The sequence below is a fragment of the Gymnogyps californianus genome, chromosome 11 (genome assembly GCF_018139145.2).
Source record: "Gymnogyps californianus isolate 813 chromosome 11, ASM1813914v2, whole genome shotgun sequence".
Lineage (NCBI taxonomy): Eukaryota > Metazoa > Chordata > Aves > Accipitriformes > Cathartidae > Gymnogyps > Gymnogyps californianus.
In genome coordinates this window covers 558896-585758 of record NC_059481.1, presented here as the reverse complement: position 1 = coordinate 585758, position 26863 = coordinate 558896, and the positions used below count along the sequence as shown (strand labels likewise).

The 26863-nt window shown below is 45.9% G+C and overlaps 2 protein-coding genes across 6 annotated transcripts in view; both read right to left on the bottom strand.

Moving 5' to 3' along the window:
• Positions 1-1252: 1252 nt before the first annotated feature.
• SEC11A (SEC11 homolog A, signal peptidase complex subunit) lies at positions 1253-8813 on the bottom strand. Of its 4 annotated transcripts, XM_050903288.1 has the most exons (6): positions 8758-8813; positions 8526-8635; positions 6370-6519; positions 2489-2608; positions 1897-1954; positions 1253-1731 (listed from the first exon to the last, which is right to left on the bottom strand). In XM_050903288.1, the coding sequence occupies exons 1-6, from the start codon at positions 8806-8808 to the stop codon at positions 1681-1683; spliced, it is 540 nt and encodes a 179-aa protein (XP_050759245.1). In that variant the 5' UTR covers positions 8809-8813; the 3' UTR covers positions 1253-1680. The 4 variants fall into 4 exon arrangements, with proteins under 4 accessions (XP_050759245.1, XP_050759246.1, XP_050759247.1 ...); XM_050903289.1 differs by lacking the exon at positions 1897-1954; XM_050903290.1 differs by lacking the exon at positions 2489-2608.
• A 158-nt stretch (positions 8814-8971) lies between these two features.
• ZNF592 (zinc finger protein 592) overlaps positions 8972-26863 on the bottom strand; it is a 41861-nt gene continuing 23969 nt past the window's right edge. Inside the window, exons 4-10 of one of the 2 annotated variants that reach the window (XM_050903094.1) lie at positions 26357-26535; positions 21739-21915; positions 20752-20911; positions 17614-17892; positions 16088-16200; positions 12404-12539; positions 8972-11034 (exon numbers count right to left, since the gene is read on the bottom strand). In XM_050903094.1, coding sequence (XP_050759051.1) covers positions 10501-11034; positions 12404-12539; positions 16088-16200; positions 17614-17892; positions 20752-20911; positions 21739-21915; positions 26357-26535 — 1578 coding nt within the window. In that variant the 3' untranslated portion in view covers positions 8972-10500. Of the gene's footprint in view, positions 11035-12403; positions 12540-16087; positions 16201-17613; positions 17893-20751; positions 20912-21738; positions 21916-26356; positions 26536-26863 lie in introns of those variants that run through there. The other variant, XM_050903095.1, reaches the window with a different exon arrangement.

Here is a 26863-nt window from a genome sequence, read left to right as displayed (position 1 = left end):
CAGGTCAGCCCAGCTACTGGGCACTAAGCAAGATGGTCCCACAGACATATCACTCGGCACAATTCATGTCCATAGATGGGACAGGCCTGACAAGCCGAATAAAGTACATATGCAAGAAACTGAAAATAGACCATAAACACTCCGTTGGGTTTTGTCCTTGCCTTTCCTGACTGCTTTTACCTGGCACAAGCTGCGTGCATGGCAGCAGCAATCATCTTTAACGATCCCTGTTGCTGCGGAATCTTGTAGCAGTCTCGGAGAAGAGGGAATCAAGGATGCGGTGATACGCACCTGAAGTAACCCACAGTAGCTTTGAACTGTCTGCGGATTTTGCAAGATTCGGAGGAGAGCTGTTAACCCAAGGGAGGAGACAGCCTCCCGCTGCCAGGGGGAAGCTGTCCTAGCAAGACAACTGGTAAGTAAACTGCAGAAGAGGGGTGAGGCAGCCTCGGACGGAGGTAGCAATGGCACCGTGCTCCCACTGCCTGCTCTTGTGAAGATCTGCCCTAGCGAAGGGGAAGTAAAATGTTTTCATGAGTCAGTGTAGACACCACGGAGGCGAGTTATAATGGTCAATCACTCAGGGCAGGTGGCACAAATTGACATCGAAGCTGGTAACTACAGAGTCTCTGCCTCGTACCTCTGCCTTGGGCTCTCCTCCGACACCACATCTGCACAAGCAGGATCACTATCCTGAATGAGGAGCCTAGAAAAAGAAGCTGTTGCACGTGGTGACAAGTGGTTTCTTCTTTCAGACCTCAGGGCAGCGGGGGCTCACCCTTTCTGTAGCTTTCAGGTGAGCTGTAAGACGTGGCCAGCTGCAGGGATCATTAGCGACCTAAAACCCGTTTCCAAAACTAAGAAAATTTCACTATTGCATCCTACTAAATCGTCCCTGCCAAACAGCTATGGGTGTTTCCCATCTCAATTCTTCTGTTACCTAGTGCCGCAATGACAGCTTACGCACGGAGTAATCCTTTGCCATCTCCCGCCCAAAACACCTTGCAGTTTTATTATTGCCGTGTGATTTACAGAAACATAGAAATATTGAATGGATCTACAGCTCAGGCCTGCTTACACTCCAAAAAGAAATGAGAGAGGCAGCTGCTATTGTTCTGTAAAGAGAGGACCACTCAGTTCGCTAGGCTCTAGGAGTCAGTCTGCAACGGCAAAGCCCAGGTACACCCCCCAGGGAAAGTGGGCAACAAGGCTGCACTCGGCAGGGCAATAATGAAGAACGTGGCAGGGCTCATACCGGGCGAGATGCAAAATCTTTATTCCAGTTCTGAATTGGAAAAAACATCACCTCCACAGCTCACCGTTTGACAGTTCTGTGAGCGCAGGGAGAGGTCACGCTTGCCCAGCGGAGGCACAGACTTAGAGGACACAGTCCTGTAGGCACTTCGAGAGGAAGCTCAGCTTCAAAGTACAAACACTGAACAGTTTGGCTTAAATTTTTAATATAAAACCTCACTAAAAATGCTAAAATGTGACAAACCATTGGAAATACTGTGACAAACATTCGCCCTTACGCAGTAAAAAACAAAACAAACCCAAACTGGCAAGAAGCTTTGAAATGCATGTTTTCTTCTTCCTCCCGGCACATCGGACCATCATCTACTTAAAACGTTCATCTAAAAAAATCCATGGCACCTTCGCCTCGTACTTCAGTGCAAGAGGCTACTCTCGATGGACCAGCACAAATAAACCCAGTAAAAAGAGGACTGCGTACTGCAAGAGAAAGAAGAGAAGACACAAAAGTGCACATTCACATCTAAAGATGCAGTAACAGCGGCAAACATACAGGGCAAACGGTTCTGCCTGTGCGTATGAAGTTCTCATGAAGTAATTTTAGCTGGGGTGGGAGAAGCAGGCAGAAAAGGAAAGAGCTCTTACCTTAAATTTTGGATAATCATTCATTAAGATAGTCACTATTCCAATATAGGGCACAAATCTACAAGAATAAAGGTTTTATTAAAACAAACAGTATTGAAGGGTGCGCACGGGAGAAGCACTGCCCTGGTACTTGTACAAAGGAAGAGCCACTCAAGCATGCCGAGGGCTACGGTCAACAGGCTCGGGAATTCTTTCTCCCAAGCAGGGAAGCCACAGCAGCAGGACCTGGGTGACAACCAGCCCCAGAGCGTGTTTTAGCCTCTGCCTTGTTCGGATCTCGCTTGCCTGCGAAGACTGTGCCTTGCAGAATAATTTTGACAAAAATTCCGATCACGCCTGAACGTGCACTGCCCTTGCATCAGTGTCCATCCAGCATCAAAATCTCAGGATGCAGCTCACAGCTGGATACCCTTGCTTAAGCCAAGCTAAGAACTGAACTACCTTTGTTTTTTAACTCTCCACAGTACCTTTTGAAATGCTTTCAGGCAGGTCACAAAAACCCAGCAGGGCGAGTTCAAGAGGAGGTGGGGATTAACAGATGGCATTGGGGGAGGGCAGTGTAAAAAGCCACATCTTTTTCAACTTCACTTACCCTCTCGCTCGTCCTACTACGTCCTTTTTCTCCAACCAGTGCTGCCCTCGTTTGTACAGGCCTCTGTCATCAACGGCGTTATTGTCTCCCTTTGTCAAAAATTTGATGTCACCGTTTTGCCTAGCAAAGACAAGACAGCCAGGTAAGTCAGAGAAAAAGAACTTATTACAAGCTGTTCTAGAACAAGCATGTAGAGACTAACACACAGATATTAGAAGCAATCGTGTCCTACGTGTTCAAGCAGGATGAAAAAGGGAAACTGTCAAATGCAGTGGAAAGCAGACGGTTTGGAAAAAAACTGCCAACGAAAGAATGAATTCTGGCCCCAGCCAAGCTTTCCGGCAGAGTTTAAGAACAGAACCAGCAGGATGAGCCATTTCTAGCGAAGGTGCAGCTATCGCCTCTTTGCTTTTGACCTCTCTCATGTTCATGCTTCTCTTGCTTCATGTACAAATGTCGGGTTCTGGGCTCTGTACTACCACCCAAAATGAGACTTTGGGGTTAAAGCATACAGTTCTACTCAGAAGCAAGCTGAAACTTAGAAATTATTAGGAAAGGGGGACAGAACAAAACAAACAATACCATTATGATACTGCATGAACTCACGATGTGCCTACATCTTGAACGCTCTGTGCAGTTCTCAACCCCCTACATCCTTTTTTGAAATGGAGAGAAGAACTGGCAAAGGTTCAGAAATGGATAACAAGGTCTGGAACCACTTCCATACAAGAAACAACAGACCAGGACTCTTCAGCCTGGAAAAGACAGAACTGATGGGAGATATGACGGTAGTCCAATACAAACGACACAGACAGCAACAATCAAACAGCTTTTCACTGCCTCTTCCAATACAAGACCTAGAGGGCATCAAATGAAACTCAGAGGTAACAGGTTAAAACGAGCCAGAGAAGGTGCTAATGCAGAACTAACAACAGTGCAAACTAAACCACGTCTCTCTGGAAGGATATTTTGGATGCCAAAAAATTGTATCAGTTCAAAAAGTGACCAGATACTCCACGTAAAAAGAAAAGGAGGCTATTAATAAAGAACTGTGACTTTGCGCTTGAAATCGTAATTTGCAGAAAGCAGGGAAATTATCACTACGTACTCTCTCTAGTCTTTAATTCGTCCTGAGAGGAGTTAAGTTAGCTTGCCAGAAACAGGATCCCGGAGCAGATGAACCTTTGCTTTGACCTGGAAACAGCTGCTGTTACGCTCTAGCTTTATACACCATGTTATGCACCCTTCCCCAGTCATTTCCATTCAGCTTGCTGGACAGCCAGCAATGCTTGCTTCTAAGCAGCAGTTTGTGCCACTACTCAGGGATCAGCCGGCCACTGTCATCTCCCTGTGGCACCTGAAGGCAGACGCTGAGCAGGAGCGTTCTCATTGCTTGATTCTGTCGGCATACTCATGGAAACGACAGATCAAATGCAACACGGGAAAGCATGCAGAAGGTCTCCAGAGCTCATGCTGTTTTCATCATGCCTGAATACCAACATGTGTTACTTGACAGGAGAAGCTTGGAAGGAAAAAAAAGGGGAAAAAAAAGAACAGATCTTTCTTCAAAGCACATTTGGCTCACACTGTGGGAACAACAAACACTCTAGGAGCTGGGAGATACAGTCTGGAAAAAGATGAAGATACCCAAAGGTGCAGATAATGTAGTTTCAGCTCTGAAGACTGATGGCGTAGGAGCGCACCATCTTATTGAGCAGATTTCAATGCTCTATCATGAACCAGCGCGAGAAGCCCACAGCAGTTGCTCTGCTGTCTGAAAGGTGAATGAAATCCAGTCTGGCTGTCCTGCACCAAAACCACTAAGTAAATTTTGACCACAGACTCTGTGTTTAGTGATAAAGAATGAACTCAGTTTTGCTCTGAACAAAGTAGAAAAGGCTAGCAAGTAAAAACCATTTTCTCACTGAAACAATACCAATTGGAACTGAAGCCCGGGTTGCCACAAAATCACGGAGAACACGGTTTCTGTTTTCTTTCATTTTGACACTCCTGTCAGCTTTCACAGAGACTTTTCACAGTTTTCATATTCAGTCCATAACTACAGGAAGAAACAGGAAACTCCAGCCATTCAGAGGACACTCTTGAATTCCAATCTGGCACGAGAAAAATATTCTTTAAATAGTGAAAGAAGCAACTGATTGATACCCGAGTCCTGCCTTCAGCACCCAGCTTCAGGTCACAGTATGGATTTTTCGGTTTTACCTTTCCTAACATAAAGATCAGGTTTGTGTTGGTTGTTTTATTTAAATGAAACCTGAAATACTGAAGAATGGATTCACTTCACAGAATCTAGGATTGGCACTATGGTCCTGTTACATTTAAAAAAAAAAAAAAAAACAACAAACGCTGGATACCTTAATATCTAGTGCTGAGACAGAGCCAGGCAAAAAAAGAAGGGTGGGCAGTATCTGGAGATGAAATGCCGCACAGAATGCACATTTCTGCTTCTCCTTCCCATATGCTGGCTGAGAGCGGAGAGAGACGACCCTGACCTTTCTTGCCTCTTCAATCATCAGCCCAAGCAGCAGCACCGGAGCCCAGCTGAGCCTTTAGCATGCAATAGGGGAGGAGGAAAGTAGTGTTTCACTTAAAAGAGCTCCCAAGACATCACAAGAAGTGCACGTGCAACGTTAGATCTCAAATTTACCAATTATACTGACCTTATTTTTACATTAGTGGTATCAAAGAACAGTACTTTGAAGACTGACATTGTTCAAAGTTTCGGGTATAGAATAAATCAGAATAGCAAAGAATCTGCTCTGTCTACTGGGAGAGGTGCCACCGTCTCACAGCCAGGATTTCAGCTGGACTATTTACGTGCACGAAGCTGGTCAACCTTGACGTTGGGCCAGACAAATGGTCTGGATGTCCCAAAGGCTGTGGCTGCTACGCATGCTTGGGGGAAGGCACCCTCTCTATCCCGTCAACCTCACTTGACTAGGGCAATCCTCAAATGCCACCTTTACATACGATCCAAGGGATTCACTTCACCTAGGAACAGATCTCTGAGTGCTGGTACAGCTCCACTCCATTCATATTGCAGCAGGCATTTACTCAGCAGAAACAGATGCTGGGACCCCATCCAACTGTTGCCCTCTCAGAGCTGGCTTGAAGAACCAGGGATTCAGTTCAAGATTTAGTTTTCACTCAAATGCCTCCCGGGCTGGCTCGTATCCCCACAGACTGGCCTGGAGCAGTCACAGTTCCATCCAGCAAAACAGGAAGGCTCACGGCTGCAGAGGAAGCCTTGCTTGGAAAACTAAGCCCTGCTCAGCCATCAAACCAGAGCAACTGCGCTTCACTCCTTCAGACATGCAACCTGCTAAAAGTTTAGAGAACGAACAGGACATGGAGAGCACAGCGCATACAGAGACTCCGAGTATAACAACGCAAAACTTCCTACAGAGAAGAAAAGAAACACCCTGCCTCTGCATGAGAGCGGGAACCAGGACCATAAAGACAAGCTTTAAAATAATGCACGCTACACACAAAATACCCTTCTTCCGTACGTTCTACCTCTACAAACAAGAGTCACTTCACACACACAAATGCAGCCATACCTACAGGAGACAACACAGCAACATTACGTAGCAGCTTAGGATGGAAATGATGGCACAGGAGACATTAAGCGACACGGGGAGCCCAGGATACTGGCACAGGCTCCCCAGCTTGTGCATTCTGCTGGATGATCTTTACAAGTAAACCAAGGAGGGCAGACTTGTCTGAAACTTCTATGTTACTTCCGACAGCACCTGGATATCTGTTACTGACATCCCACCTATTCGTTTACCCAAGTAGACGAGGAAAAATACCATTTAGCTAAACGTCTGCAGTACAACCCCCCCAAATTCTCGACATACTTCTCATGAATTTTCAGGACGCGATGGACTATAGGAATTTCCCTTCCTTCTATCCTAAAGACCACAATTTCTCCCACTCTGATTGGATCTTCAATTCGGTTCGTGAGGAACAGGAGATCTCCTCTGTGAAACGCAGGCTCCATGCTTCCACTGAAAAAGAGAAGAGGAGCAACTGAACAATATTTAAACACGCAGAATCAGGTTTCGGAGTTTATAGCCCTTTAAGAAAAATCTCACAAGAACCTCAATGAAGAGCTCCTAAGAAAACCACCTTGGAGACCAGGCAGGTGTCTAACCTCTATTACAATCAGATTTTCAATCACCACACTACCAGCAGCTTAGATTTGTTGGGAAAAGAGCACTGCCAGCAGCCGGTGTTAAAAAGCACACCAAACGGGAAAAGCCTTCTGTTTTCTTAATAACAACAAACCTGATGACAAGCAGCATCTTCTCGCCTTCTGAGCTCTTCATTGGTAGTGCTACACTGGCAGCACTGCAGTGGTGGGAAGCTTTTTTTATTTCATTTATTTTTATTTTTTGCAGGTAGATAGATCATCCTCGTGAACAAAGCACTGAAAACATACGGGCTCTTGTAGTCCCATCTGGAACAGACAGACGGGCGTGCTAAAAATTTGTTATTGTGATTCATCACTTTGCTTAACGATCTCATTTCAGGCACTGCTATTCAAGTTATTTTTCTCCTGTCTTGTAAATGGCAATTGTTACAAAATACCTAACCTTCCTAATTCCAAATAAATAATGCAGTACAAAACAAAACGATGAACTTCAAGTACCGCATGTATTCGTGTTTTATCTCGAGACAGCGCAGAAGCTGCTATTCAAAATAGAAGATCACATCGCTGAAGAAGGGACGTGACCTGATGCCCCTGTCTTACTGGGAGGAACAGCGTGAAACATCTCCCCTGTACTTCACAGACCCATCAGGAGGGAGTTTTGTTAAATGGCACGCGGTAATTAACACTGACGTAGAAACACACAGAAAGGCCAACGCGGCCACAGAACAGGCCCTGTGCAATATCCATGCCAGCATCCGACGGCTGCCCAAGAACTTCAGCCACGGGAACTTGTCCCAGGCAGTAGGAGGGTGGGAGTTAACACTGGTGGAACCTACTGCACGGCACTTCTGCGAGGGCAACACGCAACACCTAAACCATACCCAGTTACAGAGCGATAACCCTTATATAAAAGAGTACAGCTAAGGCTGCCCTTTTCCTGGCCATGTTACAGCTCACTAGAAGGCCAGGAAAAAACCAAGCAGCTGCGAAAGAAGAGTTAGTGGATACTTTTAAGGATGCAACGTAACACATAATAAAGCTCACTGGGCATTTCAGCAAGCCAGTTCCCATTTAAAAAACCCAACAACTCCTTTTCACTATACGAGTTTATTCCCTGGCATCTCAAAGATTTCAGCTTCCTTTTCGCTAACCAAGACTCACCACATCCTTCAGCTATTCATGCAGCAGCCACAAGGCATGCGGACAGGCACGGCAGGAGGTACCAGTGCACTGCGATGTTCTGCTACCACAACTTGTACTACGGGAAGCGCCATCAGCCTTGATGAGAAGACGAGCTCTGCCACAAACGCGGCTTTTACACGGGGATCATCCCCCTCAAGCAACGGGGTCGTCACCCCCTGCTTCAAGGCCTTCCTTTTTCCAGTCTCTTTCACCCACGCCACCGAGCATTTCTCCAGGAGGTTTGGTGCGATCCAGAAACGCCTGGGTTGCGCTCTCGATGTATTTCTTTGAAGTCCTACCCCCCCTTTCCCCTTCCTCAGGACCACCTCTCTAACGCACAGTCCAGCCGGCTGGCAGAAGTGGAAAGGTGAGATGCTGTTTTTACGTAAGGCTGCCAGCCTTGCTCCCCTGCCTTCTCCTCCCTCACTGTTCCTCTGCGTTACACGAGAGCACGAATTCTTAGAGAGCCTCTCGCCCGCCAGGGACGGGGCAGGGACCTCCAGCTGCCCCATCCCTCTGGAAAAACTCCTCCGGGTGGGCCCGGCGGCCCCAGCACCCCCACGCCACGGCGGGGCCCGCGCTTCTCCAGCCCTTACCCACGCCCCGTGGGGTTCTACCCCTCACCCCGGAGCGCTACCGCTGAACGAGCCCCCATTTAACCGCCCCCGCGGGATTTACCTCAGCACCACCACGATGGGGCTCTCGCTACCCGTCACCACCATCAGCCCCTTCCAGATCATGAGGGCGGACGAGACGATCATGCCGAAGTTCAGCACCTGGTAGTAGAGCTGGAGGGGGGGGGGGGGGGAAGTCGGTCAGGCTCGGCGGCCCAGGGCCCGGGCAGGGCAGACCCGGCCCGATGCCACCCCCCCGGCACCCGACCCCCCCCCTCCCCGCCCCGGTTCGGGACCTGCCGCTTGTTCATGCGCCGCACATCGTCCAGAAAGTCCAGCGACAGCATCGCCGGTACCGACCGCAGCGGCAGCACCGCCCGCCCGGCCCCGCTTCCGCTTCCGCCGCCGCTTCCGCCAGCGTCACCGCCGCTTCCGGCCCCGCCCTCTCAGCGAGGCGGCGGCTGAGGGGCGGCCATGGCGGCCGGAGCCAAGAACGACGCCCAGGCAGGCACCCTTGGATGCTTTTATTTGCAATACTTTGAAGTAAACATCATAGCAAGGCACAAACGCCGCTGCGGGTTAAATAGATACGTGATGGCTCGGGAGTGCCCCCTGCTATCCTTAACTCTACGTAGGCTACCTGGTAAAACATCCCCTAGGCTAACGTACACCGTATCAAAAAATACAAAGAGTCCAAACTGTTCGTATCAAAACACGTCGAGACGAGAAGGTGAGCGATCCGAATGCAATAAGATAAATAGTTCTTAAATTATTTAAACATCGTCATAGTAAACAATAACGAGCAGGGTTCTGGCTCAACATAATAAAAAAAAAAATAATGGTATAGAAGATAATTATATTACACGAAGCACGTGTGTGACGGGGGAATGAGTGAGGAAAGAGAGAGTCAATATGACTACACAGAAAGAAACGTCTCCCAGGTGGCAGGTAACACCGAGCCGCAGCGGGAGAAGCGCTACCGATGGAGCGCCAGCCCTCGCAGCGCCACAGGACAGTGGTTCCCGCTTCTGCTGACGCCTCTGCGGGCTGCGTGCCCCTCCTCTGCCACAGCAGCTCAACGCGAGCCAGTCAGCGAGCCCTGGCACTGAGCCGACGCTGTCAGGAACGCCGGGACGGTTTCACTCCAGCTGACGCCAGGGACCGGGGCAGGGGGTGTTTTCCCCTTCCGAGGATGGTGCCGACCTGCCTCCCGGCTCTGCCTGAGCTCCCCGCCGGGATGAGCCACCGAGCACCGGGCCCGGCTGCACCCACCCCCAGGACAGCTTCCAGCAGCGCAACTCCACTGACGCGCAGCCAGCGAGTCCCCGAGGGGCACCAGGCCCTCCTTAACGCGACACGTGGCTCTGAGCTGTGCTCACCCGAGAGGACGGGGGCTACAAAATTCTCTTTCAGGATGATTCAGGTCCAAGACATTTCATTAAATTGCCTTTTGGAAAATACGGTTGTTATTCGGGCAATTAAATCAGCACAACTTACAGCTTGAACCCGTCCCGTGTAACGCAGAAGATCCCGGATCGGCCAGCACGGTCCTGACAAGCGTGTTTTGCTGAGACAGCGTTATGAGTGAAAATGAGTAAAACAAAGGCAGGATGGGAAGAGAAAAAAAAGAAGCCATAAATAGAAGGAGAAAGAAAGCGAGATAGGGAAGGCAAGGCTGGGGCTCCGGGCAGAGGCTGAGGCAGTGCACACTCGAAGGAAGAGAGCTCATCTTAAGGAAACTGCAGCTGCAGAAAGTGCTCCTTGATCCTCAGGAGTTGGACAAGCTCCAGCGAGGATTCTCGCCCTGCTTTCCCTTTTCACCTCTCTGGTCTGGCAGAGAGTTAGTGCTTAGGATGCAATGGCAGGGTTTTTTTTTTTTCTTTTTTAAATTTCCCTTACAAATAGAAGTTAACGGAAAGCAATGTCCATCCCAAGAAATCAACAGCATATTTCAAAGATTCACCCCATCCCCACCCTGTAATTTGAGTAAAAACCCCCCAACAAAAAATCCCCGACCAACCAAAAGGGGTTTTTTGTTTTTAAGTCTTAAGAGACTTTGAATGATTGTTCTGCGAGGTGCTATTAGGACCCTCCACGCCACACGTCTGACTGTGTTCACAAAGAGCCGAGTCACTTTTGCACTCTTTGCATTTCAGGTTTTCTTCTTCCGCCGTAGTGTTCATCTCGCCATTATACCCCTCATGTCCGTTCTCACTCATCTCCCTTTGTAACTTCTGCCTTTCATCATCTTCCTCCTCTTCCTCCTCCTCCTCCTCCTCCTCCTCTTCCTCCTCCTCCTCCTCCTCATCTTTTACTTTATGAACAATGAAGAGGTGTCTGTTCAGAGAGATGTGAGAGGTGTAGCACAAGCCGCAGAACAAGCACTGGTAGGTGGAGCTGTCTGTCTTGTGCAGAGGTATGTGTTCCTGAAACTCAGTACTGATGTCTGTCGCAAATCCGCATTTAGCACATTTCCAATGCGCTTTCAGTTTTTTGGCTGGCGGCGCGTCTGAACCCGCAGCGGTCTCTGCCTGACCCAGCTCATCCGTTGCCATCCTCTTTGGAGATCTTGCCTTAAAAAAATAAGATTAAAAAGTTACTTTATTGTTCAAGCCCGCGGAAGAATAAGTGCTAAATTCCACACGGTGTGAAGACACCGGAGGGTGAATACACGTCGGTATTTTGCTACAAACTAAACGAAGCCATGCCTAGGGACTCCTGTTGCATTGCTTTCCTACCAGTACCCAAACACCTCATCCCAACACGCAGGATCTCGACTGCTGTCCTGCGACGTGAGATGGGAGACCTGGGAGGGGCTGGCTGGGCAGAAACGTGATGGGGAAAGAGAATGTGAACTTGCTGTGGGAAGGAGGAGCCCACAGAGCAGGGACAGCTGAGGGACACAGGGACAGTCATTAGCCCAGACAATGCTGCTCAGATTTAACTCTGAACATTTTCCCCTCCACTCAGGCTTTTTCTTCATGGCATCTCTCATTAACTCATCCCCTCTGTCTTATAATCCTGCAGCGTGCTTCTCCTCCCACGAGGATGGCTCACTTGCGTATGTCCCTTCACGTGATTTTGTTATCTCCTTATCCAGCAGCACTGAGCAGTCTTTGTTTAGGCTACAGCTTATAGGCTTGTATTTGCAGACCCAGCTGGAGCCACGTGAAGCCACCCTCTGCCTCCCTTTAGCCGGGTGCCCTGGTACGTCGGCTCTGCTTGGGGGAAGCAGCCACCACCTCATGGAAGTGAGTTCTTGAGTTACCCCAGGTTTCCTTACGGCATAAATACAGAGGGGAGTCGGTCTTGGCTGCGATCCCTCAATGCTAGGGTACAGACGAACGATAAATTGCAGTGATACGGAAAACGTACGTCTATTTTTTAAGTAAATGGAGCAATCAGCCAACCCTCCACTCCAAACCAATCCAAAATAAAATTAGTTGGACAGCTACATTTGCTGAAAAAAATTACACAGTCCTACTTAGGAGGAATGCAGTTCTCGTAGGTAATGGATCTAATAAGTATTTTAAAACAGAAATCTTTTGTAACTAGCAGAAAAAACACGGGAGAAAGAGGAAAAATATTCCAGGCTCATGAACAGAGTGGCAGGGGAAAATAAGGGTAAGAACAAACCTAAATTAGACCTGGTTACAAAGTAGACTGAAAAAAGGCCAGTAAAACACAGGGCCGCACATTCAAGAATATCTTGAAAAATGCAAGATACGTTGCCCTGGTGCTGCTGCAGCTCAGCTGCACTTTCAGTTCTGATCATGACACTGCCAGAGAGAAGCAAACTGGATGGAGTTGAGAGGAGGGGAAGGAAATCTGCCATATGGACGAGAGGGCTTGACTGCTGCAAGGCTGCAGCTCGACACAACACCCTAAGTGAACAGCTACTCGCCAGGTACATTTATTTTTCAATGAAAATGTATCAGTTACTTCTGCTGTGTCTCTCTCTGGAGCTTTTGCTTTGGCCATCTGGGATAAGTCTGGGTTTTTGATGCCATGCATGAGGCTGATGTGATTCTCCAGCATGAACGGCTGAGGAAATGTCTGATTTTCATCTGTGCAGTACCTTGGAAATACAAAAAGGAAGAAAATTTATTAGAGGAAATGCCCAGCTATTTGTTTCCATCTAAACAGCTCTTCGTTACGTGCCAAACCAATAGGTGTCATTGGAGACAGACGCTGGTGAGTAATGTACTATTAGATTACCAAAATACACAGCGAATCATCGTTTTAATAATAAAATATTACCCCTGAGAGAAACTGAGAACAGTTTAGAATTTACCACAGTAAGCATGAATGAGAGTGAAAGTAGGGCACATCTTATTTACAGCACAGTGCTAAATAAATACAGGGACTAGCGGAGATCAGGCCCACTGTGATACATGCTACACAAGTACAAGATAAATAATCAAGATGGAAAATGAATGGGAGAAAAACGACTCTCAGATAAGACAGAGGGACCTCATGACTTGTGTAACACCGAGGAGGCCTGCAGCAGAACCAGGTTCTGCACCCAGCGTTCCCAAGCACCAGTGCAGCATCACATCCACAAGACCATGTGGATCACAACACACTTAAAATTCTTACAAAACCGAACTTTCAACTTTAATAACAATAACCTAGGCAGAAGACCTCATGCACGCATCATTTATATGTAGCTATTCTTGTTAAAACTTGGTAGGATTCAAGAGCTGCGAGAGAGCACCGTTGATATTTCAAAAGGAGATGTGAAGGGGATGTGCCATCTGTTAACCTTCACTCCTGGATGACCGAGGTCTACTGGAAGTAAGCGCCATGTCTTGCAGACACATAAACCACCCCCCTGCAGCATGGTGAAGCACGCAGAGGTCTCCGTTAGCAATTGGGAAACCCAAGATTGACTTTGTACCCTTCTGCTGCCTGCCAGTGTGACAGTGGGAAAGGTCCATCAGCTACACATCGACCCAAGCAATGAGGCAAGTAACACCGGACTTCTCTGAAATGCACAAACTGCAGTTGAAATGTAGGCAGCAAGGGATGAAAAGCAACAGAGAGGTGATGAAGTGTCTCTGGGCAACAAAGACATCTTTTAAAAGGAGAGAAGAAGATTCCTACTGATCTTCCAGTAACTAGATGGAAGTTAAACAACAGTCAGTAATGAGGTGAAAATGTAGACGTGCTCATTAAATACTTCTGTTTTTTAACAGGAAACGCTTAGATGATAAATCAATATTTAATAATGATGGAATTTTTCTCCCTCATGGAGGAAAGATGAGAGGTTATTAAGTGGTATTTATCAAAAATAAACATGTTGAAAATCAAGCGTTCCAGACAGTTTGTACTTAAGACCTAGAAAATAAGAGCAAGTTCTCGTAACAATAACGAAGTGAATTATGAAAGAAAATACACAAAATATCAGAATATTTTGCAATTTTTCCTAATTTAGAATTCTTTTCCTGTGAGCAGGAAAAGATGCTTTCCTAACCTGAATTACTCCAGTGACAAGCTTGGCAGGAGTGTGTTCAAGCAACTCCTCCCTCACTGGTTTCTCCCTACAAATTTAACAGAAGGCAGAGACATAAGCAGGGTAGGGGGAGAAGGGGAAATCACAGCTTGAAATGTTAGAAGCCAGAGGGAGGTTACCTACAAGACGGCATGCTGGAGTCACAAAAATACTCAGTTGTCGGATCAATGACAAATTTTACTCACGCTTCACATGGAAATCCAGGAGAAGAGGGCGACACGAAGTTAAGGCGTCAAAACCCCTGAAGGGAATAGCAGGTGAGACTGATACAAACTGCCTGGTGGGAAGAAGGAGAACAGACACCAGCAACCAAGAAAAAAGAAAAGGAGCGGCAGAGATGTGATGCCTTACAGAGCACAGAAAGGAGCTGAGGAGGAATTCAAAGAGATGGGAGGATTTGCGAGCAACAGCCACGAAGGAGATTTTTAGAACAGCGCTCTGGACAAACGAAGAGGGATCAAAGGGGAGACTGAACAGAAGACCTCGGATCCAAACAAAGAGCAGCTGTTGGAGATGCTGGGACAAGTATTTCAAGGAAGAGGTTTCATTTGAGGCGTGCTGTGATTTCAGTAAGTCTCCCACTACAATGATTAAAGAGAGCACAACTACTCTCCAATTAAGACTTTATCAACAGATTTGGAGAAGGAGCAACTACAACTTGAGAATTAAACACAACCACAATTCACTTGAATTTCTAGCTGTGTCTTTGCTGTAAACATGGCATGACCATGGACCCTTGGGTGAAGCTGGGGATCCACAACTGTGTGTTGTTCTGAAAAGTAATAGAAAAACTGGACTCCAGGGCCTGCACAAGCTAATGCACACAATAGGCTGGCACGTCCCAGGTTGTTAGGTATTTCTACACAAATCCTTCTTCCCAGCTAGCCTTTATGTTCGTTTTGATTCTGACACACTCCACTTTGAAAACATCTGATCCAGAGAGAATAGATTTATACAAATCAGGTGCACGTAACGCCAAAGACCATCACCCACAAACTTAAAGCAGAATGAAACATACTGGGAGCCAATGTTTCATCTTCTCCAGAAGTCCCAAGTCAGAACACAGATACAAGAGATGGAAAGTTTAGAAGTCCTGGCTGAAAAATGCGTCAGGAATGTATTCCTATCAGGCCCCAGTGGTGATGCCAATACTTTATCCATTTACTAAAAGCTACTGTGGCTCACTAGGCAGTTCAAAGAAATAAAGTACGTGAGGGATGTACTCTTCGACAGGCTTTTAGTAACTTAAGTCAGTAAAGTGACAGCACACTCTTCAGAAACACTTGCATTAAACCAAAATTTTAGTTAAATAAAAAAAATCCCCAACCTACATGACTGCAAACTTCCCTTCGAACACACATGTGCTTTAATTCTGTTTCAGAAGGATGTCTCAGAATGAGACAGGAAGCAAGTCTGCACGGTCGCTCGGTGTATGACTTATTCTGCAACAGCAGATGAGAACGCAGTAGTTGCAGAGGCAGTTTTGTAAGCACCGGGCTTTGTCCTGAACTGAGACTGTATTCACAGTTACAATATGTTCACCAGCAATGATTTTCATTCACTGCTGATTTACATAGCTCGTCTGAAGTCTCCAAATCCATTTTCCAACTTTGAGGTGCGTCTTCCCAAGCAAATCCAGCAGGCTTAATTCTCCATTGCCCTGCAGCTCGTGCAGTCAGTTCTGCCTGTGTAAAGTGGTGGCAAGATCTAGTGCCCTGCGTCATTAGGATTTTACACACCTTTTGTACCATTTTTTCATGGGGAGGGCACAAGAGTGATGCATGACTACACCAACCACGAAGCAGCGGAAGATTGGCCCAAAATTTTATTGGCTGTTCCACAAGGGTGCGCAATATAATTCTCATTTTGCACCTGCAGATCTCAAATCAAACCTTACCCTAAGTTTCCAAAGGGCACTGTGCAGTCAAAAGCAAGGACTTATTTTAGCCACCAAGTCTCTCATGTTTAACATATTCTTCTTCTCACTCTCCCTCAGTAACTTATAGCCTGGAGTAGATAGGAGCAGACACGATCTATTACAAAGGGCTTCCAAATTTCAAGGATTAGCCTGTCGTTGAAAACAAATTTGAAAAGTGGCATTCAGTACGTACCAGCAAGTATAAACTTTCTTTGCTGTGTCGTGATTATTGCGGATGTGTCTACGCAGACTGTTGGAGGCATTAAATGAGCGTTCACACTGTCGACAGGGATATCTCTTCATAGACTAGCAGAAGAACAGAAATATCTTTTAATAACAGGGAGATGGAAGGCACTGACTGGATTCTAACATTCCCATGCTCTTCATCTGGAGCTTACCTCTCAGGTGCAAAAAATCCCTCTTCCACTGATAAAGATCACTGAGATTTTGAGGTCCCACTTATACTCAGCCCAACAGTTGGCTAATACCAGCACTGGTCTTATAAAAATCAGGACTAGTTAAAGCACATGCCTGATTATTTTTTTTTTTTAATAGGAATTGCATTAGCTGCTTCTCCTGTGGGCTCATTTCACTACAGGACTCTCTGCAGAATTAATTCAGTGGAAGGTGCCTTCTGCCCCAGAAGAAGGCAGGACCCCAGTGTGAAGTACAAGTCCACGTACCCTTCTCTCTCCTCATAATTCAGCACAATAAAAGGGCAAGATGTTAAAGAGCATCACACAGTCCCGCTTGTTATCCATGTATGATATCCACGTCCCCCTACGCAACTCTGCCCCATAACTAGCCTCCTCCTTTTCCTACAGTCCTTCGGATAACATGCATGCATTCCATTTAAAGTCTTCTTAGACTTGTTTAATGAATACATATATGTATTGAACTTAAAATATTTGGCAAATTTCCTACTTCTATAGAATTCAAATGGGAAAATCCAGTATTCTCACCCTGCCCCCATCTTCTTCTCTTGATACTTATCAAGTGGGATAATCCAGCACTCCCCAAGTCAAGCTAGAAGGAATCAAAGACTGTGATCCAGATTTCCACAGCCTCTGCTCATGGGACTCAAGAAGGGTGACTCAGTACATCAAACAAGAAGTCCTGATGCCAAACTACTGAGAAATCTGGCTGCACACAACATCTTGGCCTATGTTCTGCCAGCGAGCAAGGATTAGTTTGACAGAAGTAGGTCAAGGCAACACAAGGCTTGAGCTGGATGAAACCAACAAAATTGAGGTTTACAGTTCTTCTAATGATAGCTCTGCGCACTGCATGAGTCTGTTACTCTTCCCCAGTTAGATGTAGTGATACCTACCAAACAATACATCATGTAAAGGAACTGTATGTCCTTCTATAACTTTGAGTATAGATAGTTTAGATCAGACTGTTGAACCAGCAACTGGAGAAGACACGACTTTCCATCCACTTACCCAGAAGAGCCGAAGAGGAAGCCTGATATTAGATGCAGTGGGAGAAGGAACAGCAAAGAGGACGAGGTACGCAGGTTGTAGAGTATATGATCAAGGACAGAAAGTGTGCTTACAACAGGCTACATCATTTTTTTTGTTCTGGCCCTGAGCTTACTCCTCAGTGAGCTGGCAAACAGATTCTCAGTTTCTTTTTGCCCCAAATATTAACCATTATCAGACTCTTTTGCTAAAAATATCTTGTTACCTAGTTGAAGTGTTTCATCTGAGTCCTTACCCTTCCATGACTTCTCTTCATGTGGGACACATAGGTTTCCCGATCGGGGATCCACTGTGAACATTCCTTGCAAGTCCAACCAGTTCTTCTCAGTCTGGACTTAGATTCGGGATTGTGTCCTTCCACCCTCATGTCCTTCCTCAGCAGAGAGGAGTGGGAAGTCCCGTTGGCTACCGACAGCTCCTTTGGTGGGGTATAAACCTGGTTCCGTGATCCCTTCTCAGATTTCTGTCGAAAGTTTGAGAGCTCCTCAGGATTTTGGGGGACTCCATGAACACCCTGGATAACAATAATAATGGAATCACACATAACATTTATATGTAATTCATATTATACACATTTATAAATAAATAACATTTATTATTTAAATAAATAATTTAACCCCCCCAAACCAATAAGTTGATGTCTTGCTCCTGCATATCTTCCCATTTCCCCTTGAAGCTGCCTGCAGTGCTTCCCCTGGCGAGAGATTTTCCCAAGAAACATGAAGCTTCTATTTATGTCTCCTGCATGACAACAGCCGCTCCTGGGTGCTGCCTGTTTAACATTTTGGATGAGCTCTGAGAACTCTGGTTAAACAGGGAAGATGTAATGGAAGAGAAATGTTAATTGTCATTATTTCAAGAGCGTAAGCTCTAAAAACACAGAGCTTTGGTAAGCTCTGAATGAAACGTTTGCTGTTATCTTGGGGGCTCCAAAGCTGCTTTATCTTTGCTCAAGGGACGGGAAGAGACAACCTCTCAGTCTCTCCAACCCTACTTTCTTCAATTCCACGCCGTCTATTGCTATTTACATTGTCAGGGTTCAAAACTTCGCTCCTGACAAATAAAAGCAAGCATAAAGCCAGAAACCAGCCTTATAAGGAATACGTCTCCAGGGTCTTTGGTTATTCAACAGGCCAAAATCCAAAGTCCCCCAAAAAGTTATTTTAACAAAGAAAATTGAACATAAGGAAAATAATCCAGACACGAAGAGCTGTGGGAAAGCAAAAACAAGTAAAACAGCGACATACCAAAGAAACCTCAAGAAACTCCCCTAGGAACAACAACAGTTCATCCACACAAAAGGATAATTTAGAGGTTCATTTGTGAACAGTAATTAATAACGGGTAAAGTTTCAACACACGAAGGCCCCAGGCCTTTGGAAGTCTTTCTGCGGGTTAGACACCAAACAAACTTCAAAACCCAAGGTCTCATCTGAGAAGCCTGTGTGCTTTGCACCTGATCCAGCTGATGTCCGCAGAAGCTCTTTCATGCAATGGCAGGGCAACGACAGCTGCTCCACAGCATTGCCAGCTATTTAGGGTAACACCTTTCTCCTCATCTGGAAATCTCAAGAGTGTTTTCTGAGCAAAGAGTACATTAGTACCCATTACTCCATTTCTCCTGTTATTACACCACTGGGGCGGGGGGGGGGGGGAAAGCAGCACAGAAAAATGAACTGACTTCTCCGCAGAATCAATAACAGGAACCAGACCTTCTAACTCCTACTCTTACGCTTTAACAACGGAAAGGCAGGAAAGATGAGAAGGCACACAGTTTCTTTATTTTGCATGTACGCACGCATTAGACAGCACCTCCTATAAACTCTATATTGCATAAAGGAGCAGGATCTGATAGGAGAGGAGATGGGTTAGTGCAATTACTACCCTGCCACAGCCAAAAAGCCTTCTTCAATTACCATCTCAAAGACCTGCTGATGGCCAAATACAGCCTCGCGGTTAAAAGACAAAAGCTTTGTAGCGGAGATGTCAGGGTGTTGGTGCACAAACTGCTGCAGGCAGGTCCCTGGGGGTGAGATTTGCAAATGAGCCGCAACAAGTTGTGTACCTCAACTCAAGCCGTCTTTTAGCATTGGGGTTGAATGCCTCTTTGAAGGTCTCAGCCTTAATCTCAACTCTATTTTCCTAGCTATAATACAGGAAGATTAGCAATCATCAACTTCACAGGAGGGCTTCAAATTTTAATTCATTACTGCATGCAAAGCATTTCCAGATTTGCAAGTTAAAGGCATGGGGGAGAGAGCAAAGAAGTAGTTTTGAATGGTTTTTGCTTTTAGGAGTGAGCTAACGAATCTTCTTGCTTTTTAAGTATAAACAAAATAAAGTCACTGATTAAAAAAAAGAAGTAACTTTTTTTTCTAATCAAAGGGAAATAAGACTGTGCAAGCTCTTTCTTCAGAATGCCACCAAGAAATCTTCCGAGAGGACTTCCATGGCAGTGTTGTTAGACACTGTACCTAGAAACACACTAAGACAACAGAAAAACGTGGCACTCACACATTTATGGATAATCAGATCTGCAAGTCCTCACACGCATCCTGCTAGAAAACACCACCAAATGGACAATAACCGGCTTTTCATATGTATAAAAGAGCGATGAATGATGGTGAGATTATTGCAGTGCTCATTGCAATATGAGTCGTTACTGAGGGAGGGCAGGTTCGAAGCACTCGCCAGACCACCATTTCCACCAAGTTTTGGGGTTGCACACAACTATCCACTTCAGACCATCTTCTGGAGCAGCCTGAGTGGTGCCAGCATGGACGCACGCAAGGCGGGGGTCCCACCTCCCCAAGGCTGGTACCTCCAGGGCAATCGCTTCTGCCTCTGTAACTCCTCTCTTGCAATCTGGCGTGGTTCTGCAGGCAAGTGGAGCAGCCAGGGAAGCGGGGCGTTAAATGCCATGCAGCCTCTCTCTGAGGCAGCTGCAAAGGGGCCAAAGCTCTCTAGGTGAGCACCCAAAAGATGGAGATTCAGCTTTCATTATATAAATTGAGCAATACTGTGGGCAGAGAATACTTCTCCCTGTCTCCCAACCAAAGACAAAGCTCCTGCCCCGGTTTAATCACTTCCTTGGGTTTAATATAGAACAATTAAAAATCAAAAAGATCTACCCGTAGAAAACAAGCCTTTGTCATAAGGTTAAATTACATATAGATGAGAGTAACTGCCTGCACTATTACCAACTAACACAATGTTTCCAGATAATACTGTAAATCATTGTAGTCTATTTTTCTACTAATATATTCCTCAAGAACCTTCCACTTCTTCAACCAATTTCCTCACACAGTTGACATAAACTCTCCGTGAACTCAAAAAATAGGGCCTCCTATCAGTACGTGGTGGGAGTTACCTACCTTAACGTGCTGCATCAACTGCTGTTTCTGCATATACACCAGCTGACACTGTGGGCACTTAAACACTCCCACTAACAGCTTGTTGGTGTTCTGCTGGAAGTGCTCTTGGAGCAGCTTCTTCTTGTTAAAGACCGTCTCGCAAGAGCATTTGTAGATCACCCTGGAACAATTAAAAAAAGTAAACTCAGTCTCTCTTTGTTAGTTATCTTAAGAAGACAGTGGAAAAAGTTATCTCAGCAACTTCAGAAAGGGATGGGCTTCTGAGGAGGGCTGTGCTCTCAATGTGTTGTCAACACACACCCACGTGGACAACTGAACCATTAACTCAACTGGGAAGAACAACAAAATGCCTCAGGCACGTACCACAGCTTTCTAAAAATAAGTTTACTTCTATGCATATGCATAACTACCTACGTGTGTGTGTGTGTGTGTGTCGGTAAGTGCAGACAGATGGGAGCAAACTCAAAGTATACTAGCTAGCTACACATTACTTTCAATCCCACCTTTCCATAGTTCCTCCCGTAAAGCACACATTTTCGGCACTAGCTCAAGCCTTGGAGGGGAAAGCTACAGAGTGGAAAAAACAGGAGGTTTCTCTCTAGTGATTTTTGGGGGCAACGCTGCATGGCATAACTCTCCTCTTCCTTTCGAGTGCCTCTTCCTTTCAAGTGCCAGATGCAGCAGTTGCCCTGGAGCCATCTACCAAGAGGTGCCACTGTGGGTCCTGCCTGACAAAGAGGCGACAATTAAGCTCCTTTTACGGATGTTCAGCTCTTCCCTGCCCAAACTCCTCTCCTCCTACCCAGGAGACCGTGTTCGTACCAAGGAGAGCATGCTGTGGCTAGGAACGGACCCCCGCCGGCAGACAAAGCAGCAGATCTTCTCATATGAGGATGGAAACCAAAAATAGAAAAAAATTGGGAGGGAAAGGGGGAATCCTGGAGCTACCCAGCAAAGGAGAAGAAGAGATAAACCCAAAATACTTACTGAGTAGTCTTGTGAGGCTCTGCTGGGTGCTGGCTGGTCATGTGAGCCGTGGTGCTGTCGGCCGACTTGAAGGCCATCGGGCAAAAAGAACACTTGTGGAAGACTTCGCAGTGTTTCTCGTGGATGTGCACTTTCAGCATGGCAAGGGTCATGAAGACAACTCCACAATGGATGCACCTGGGGGATGCACAAAGAAAGAGCCGAGTTACAGCCACAGTGTTGCTTCCAACACACACGCAAAGCAGCGCAGATGGAGGCAAGCACCAGGCTACGCCGGGTCCTCATTTAGTCTCTTCAATAGCAACGTGGAAGAGTCCAGGAGGAATACGATACAGGAATTCACAAGCTGGGCAGATCTCACAACTACATGTTAGCAACAAGCAAACAAGATCTATACAAGAAGCCTTCAGAGACTAAAACAACCCAGAAAGAATAAAGGAAGATGTGGTTCAGCAAAACGCCAGCTCTGTATCTGTGAAAGCCAATTCCACCACAGGTACAAGTAAAGAACTAAAGTAAAAGTATCTGATGAGATCTCCGGGTAGCAATAAGCAGCATAAATACCAGTTAGTCCCCAGTACCAAATAAAAAGAAACAGAATATTCAGCTAGGAAATCTTCAGTAACCCTGTACAATTGCTTCTCATACTCCACTAAGCACTAGAAAATAATGACAGCAACAGCAAAGATACTGAAAACAGCAACAGAAACACCCAGGGAACTGATTAAGCTCATTAAAATCATTAAGACACAGGTGTTGCCTGGAAAGTGCTTGTCTGGATGCTCTGGGAGGAGAGAGAGGAAGAAGCAGAGGTTGCACATGGAGCCAGAGGATTCTTCTCGGCAGCTGAAAACATAGACCCGGGGCCAGGAGGAGAGCCAGTGCCACCCTGCCAGTCCCAGCCTGCCTCTCGTCTCAACGCACGCCTGTGACAGGCCTTGCCTGATACTCCCCCAAGATGGCAACAACAGGCAGTCTTACTATATTTAACTTTAATGCTCCTCCCGAGAACCCACCCGTCCGCTGTGCTCCAAGAGAAGCCACACACCAACACTACAAGGGCACATGAGGATGCAGACACCTGCCCTCGCCTGCCTCGGCCACACCAGCCACGGGGTTTACCATCCCCATAGGAGCACCTACGCTGATCTGCGACCAAAATAGCCTAAGAAGATTCAATCAAAATGACTAACGGCGGATCTCTGCTTAAGCCACCACTGCACGAACAGACCATTACAGCGGAGGAGCTCAGCCAGGCAACCCAGGGGGCCAACGCTTCTGCTAGTAGGATGAGAGAGACACACAAGGGATAACTTCCTCCGGCGAGCCTGGAGTTAAGCCGCCTTATAAATATCTTTTTTTCCTTCATTCTGAGGTCTGCCATTTGCCCACAGCGCTATTAGGGTTTGTGCGTTCGGCAGTGCCGCGGCACGGATGCTGCTATCACAGATGGACTCCTGCTATCGAGCAACTGGAAGAGCTCCAAGCCCCTATCAAAAACAAACAAGCCACTAGATTATCCTTCCCTCCGAACGAGCCTCCCAACAGCGTTTAGGAAACAAGCCCGCGCTTTGAAGTTACAGTTCAAAAGACAGTTAGGCAGAAGCCAGCCCGAAGGAGCCAAACCCTCTCCCCTCAAAATATACACAGAAACGCTGTTTTCTTAAATTTAGAGAGGGAAGCGGTGACAACAGCTGGTGTCATCTTTGGGGAAGCATGAAAACATTCTGCTCGGGTAGCTCTGCCTTCAAGCTCGATCCTTTCACGTGAGACAGGGAGAGAGACTTTCTAGTATAGTAACACCAGGAACCATGTTATTACGGAAGAATAAATTCCCCAAGTATAAATGGAAGAACAGATGCTAATGCTGACAGTAAGGTCTGGCTGGTATATCCAGGAATATCCAACAGGCTTCTTCCACAAACACTCCCTGAACTAACAAGAGATGGTTCTGCATTACGCTCGGTTTCAGTAAGTACTTCATTTAGAATTAGGGATGAAATAAGTACTAACTCAGGATCAAATGATCACAAGTTAATTTAATTTACAGTAAATGGAAGTCTAAACAACAGCCACTTTGTAATCAAGAATACCAGTGCCAGAAGGACGAAGTTTGATAAAGTAAACTAATAGCAGAACAAAGTGGATGGAGGATGTCAGAGGCTTGCCATGTAATTTCTGCAAATTGCACATTCTGCTATCATCTCCCCAGCACGGGGTGGCAGAGGGGTGTGTGCGTGTGTGTGAGAATAATTTGCAAGAGAAGATTCTTGGATAGCCTCAGGGCAAGGAGGAGTGGCGTAAAAGTCTTGGAAAGCATCCTGCCAGAGAAGAGAAAGCTACAAGATGTCTTAACCCTCTGAACGTTTCCTATGCCATCACCTTCCAGCCCCTCAACTCTCCAGACAGCACCGAGCAGGAAAATGAGTCCCAAATCAGTGGGGACAGATGGAAGGTGGTTGGAAAAGGTGGGGAGGTGACACCTGGAGCCAAGTGGAAAGCACCATTTAGGACAGGCTTGTTGATTTTATTTTTTAACTGCAGAAGACCTTTCTCATTTTCAGTGCAGTCATAGCCATGACTAAAACCTGAATAAAACAATCTTACCCCAAACTTAATTGAATGCATTGGGGTATTAGCAGAAAAGGAGACAGAATAAGGACTGATCACAAAACCAAAATCAAACTCATGCATCAGAAAGTCAAGAAAAACAAGGATATAGTGAGAAGCAGCAAAAGTCAAGCTGATCCTGGGAAGGATTTAAAAGAACTCCTCGGCTTTTCAGCTCTGCGAGTAGCAAAAGTGAAAGAAAAGAAGTAAAGTCACTACGTGACCACAGGGCAGATGCCACTGATTATCTAGATACGCTTCTGCAGCTAAAATTTATTTCTTCTGTTTTCAACAATGCCAATGACATCAACCCCGTAGCAGTGACAGGCAGGACAACAAGGATGGCACAGCCAGAAGTTCACCTGTCTGGTGGACCCAGTTTTCACAGATGAGCTTGAGCAGATGCGAATTAGAGGAGAAGTGAAATAAATTTAGCTTCTAGAGAAGCTGGGTAAAGCTAAAAAATCCATAAGTATCATTCTTGAGCTCTGTCTTGGTTTAGATCTTCATTAATGTCCCTGGCACAGAAAGCAGATATTTGCTAATGACATCTGTAGACAGATGGAAGCTCTTGTTGCTGACAAGGATTAAGGCATCACAAAGATATTACTGTAATACATCTGGAATGAATAATGTTTTTAAAAAATGCCAGGTCATACACTGAAGAGTCAGGACCAAGCTCTGCTGTACACTGCGAGCCCATCAGTTGGAAATAGAGAAGAAAGGACTTGCACTGCATCACTGCTAAAAGACTGAGCTTCCCATATAATGCAGCTCAGGCCAGCGTAACCCTGTGACACATTATTGATTGAGGCATCGATGGGGATGGGGATGGGGATGCTGCCCAAGCAGCTCAGCAAAATGAAGTTGTGCCTGCATTTGGGATTCTCAGGTGCCAGTGAAGTCCAAAGAACTGCACGAAACCCGTGGTTAGTTTTCTGACATCTACTCCATTCCCATTTTTCCATCTCAGGGAAAACATTTTTTTTCCAGCTTTCCTCCTTCTCTCAGATTAATTAATTTTCAAACAGCCTGAGTATCACAGCCATTTCATTTGCAATGGAATTAATTCTTTGTTGTGGGCTGTGCCCCCTCAAATCAGATCCCACATAAAAAAAACCTTATCTGTATATAATTAAATTCAGAATTGGTTTGTTATGTGTCTCTTGTATTCATGGTTGAAAGAAAAAGCCCTTCAAAACCTAAGTGTGATTTCAGAACAAACCACACAGTGGAGGCTTCCTGAATTTGCAGACATCTTAAAAGAACAGCTCCAAGAGCAGAAATTGCCCTATTCATTTTAAATTTCAAAGTATTTAATGGCAATCGGAGAAAAAACAGAACTTTAAGGAATCCTAAAAGGTCACCTAGTCTCATCTCCCAAGCAAATCATCTGTGTCTTAAGAGCTGTGCTGCAGCTGAGGTGATCTAAACATGCCAAAGAGGAAAGGCTTGTAGGGAAAAGTAATGTCTTTTATTAAAGCAATCAGTTTGGTTGGAGAAAAGACAACGCATGCACATACACACCACTGCATCCAGAACCTTGGGAGCCTTCCTCCATCTGTCTCAGTTCATGAGAAGTGTTTGGAGAGTTGTAGGGGCATACAAGAAAATAATCTATGCCCTTCTTGTGAAGGCACGAATCCCTCAGTCCATTATAACTGACATAAATATAAGTTCAAACCTTAAAGAGATTTAGAGGATTAAGATCTGCAATCTTTTTGCTGTAAGTATCAATCCTGAGACGCCCGTCTGCAACTTGAATTCAACACAAGCATCTTTCAGCTTAAAGCTTCTTCAAAATCATTTCTGCTCTCAGAAACCTCCTCTTAAATCCATTTAGTAATTCCCCATTTCAAATGTGTTTTGTCATGCAGAAAACCACGCCAGGCCCAGGCTACATCCTCTTTTGTTTCTGCTGTAAGGAAGACACATTCCCAAAGATCTGAATCCCAGTCTCCCATTCCCTCTCGCCATCTCGGCACGGACCCTCTGGAGCTGCACAAACCTGAATCCGACTTTGCGGGAGTAATGCAGGCAGTTCTCCTTGACGTGAGTTTGGAAATAGGCAGAGCGGCAGACGGCTCCACACTCCGGGCAGCAGTACGGAGACTTGTGAGCATGGATCCTCTGGTGAGCGCAGTAACTGCACTGGTTGGGCAGCATCATCTGGCACACTTGACATGTCTGATGAAAGAAAGGTTACGTTAGTTAGTTATTCTCTATTTGCTTTTCCCCCCGCCTAATTCACCCTAGAAAACTTCCAGGTTTAGAGGAAGCTCCAGCACATTCCTCTAGTATTAGCATTAACTCTACAAAGCTCTTCGGCTAGCCTCCTTATCATCTTTTTCCACAACAACCCTAACAACTTCCACAATTAGCCATTCCCGATAACAGTATTCATTCTTAAACCATGTCCTCTGTGGTTTATTTCCTTTTTTCCCCCTAAAAAAGGAAAACAAAATCTTTCACCTCTTAACTCTGAAGATGTTCTGCTTGGTCACTGCTTTCATTT

Bases quoted from the DNA above. Each gene is read 5' to 3' on its own strand.
- SEC11A (XM_050903288.1), bottom strand. From the start codon at position 8,808: ATGCTGTCGCTGGACTTTCTGGACGATGTGCGGCGCATGAACAAGCGG. The intron at 6,520-8,525 runs GTAAATCCCGCG...TCTCTTTTTCAG, and splicing joins CCCATCGTGGTGGTGCTGAG to TGGAAGCATGGAGCCTGCGT. The intron at 1,732-1,896 runs GTAAGAGCTCTT...TTTCTCTTGCAG, and splicing joins ATGATTATCCAAAATTTAAG to TACGCAGTCCTCTTTTTACT.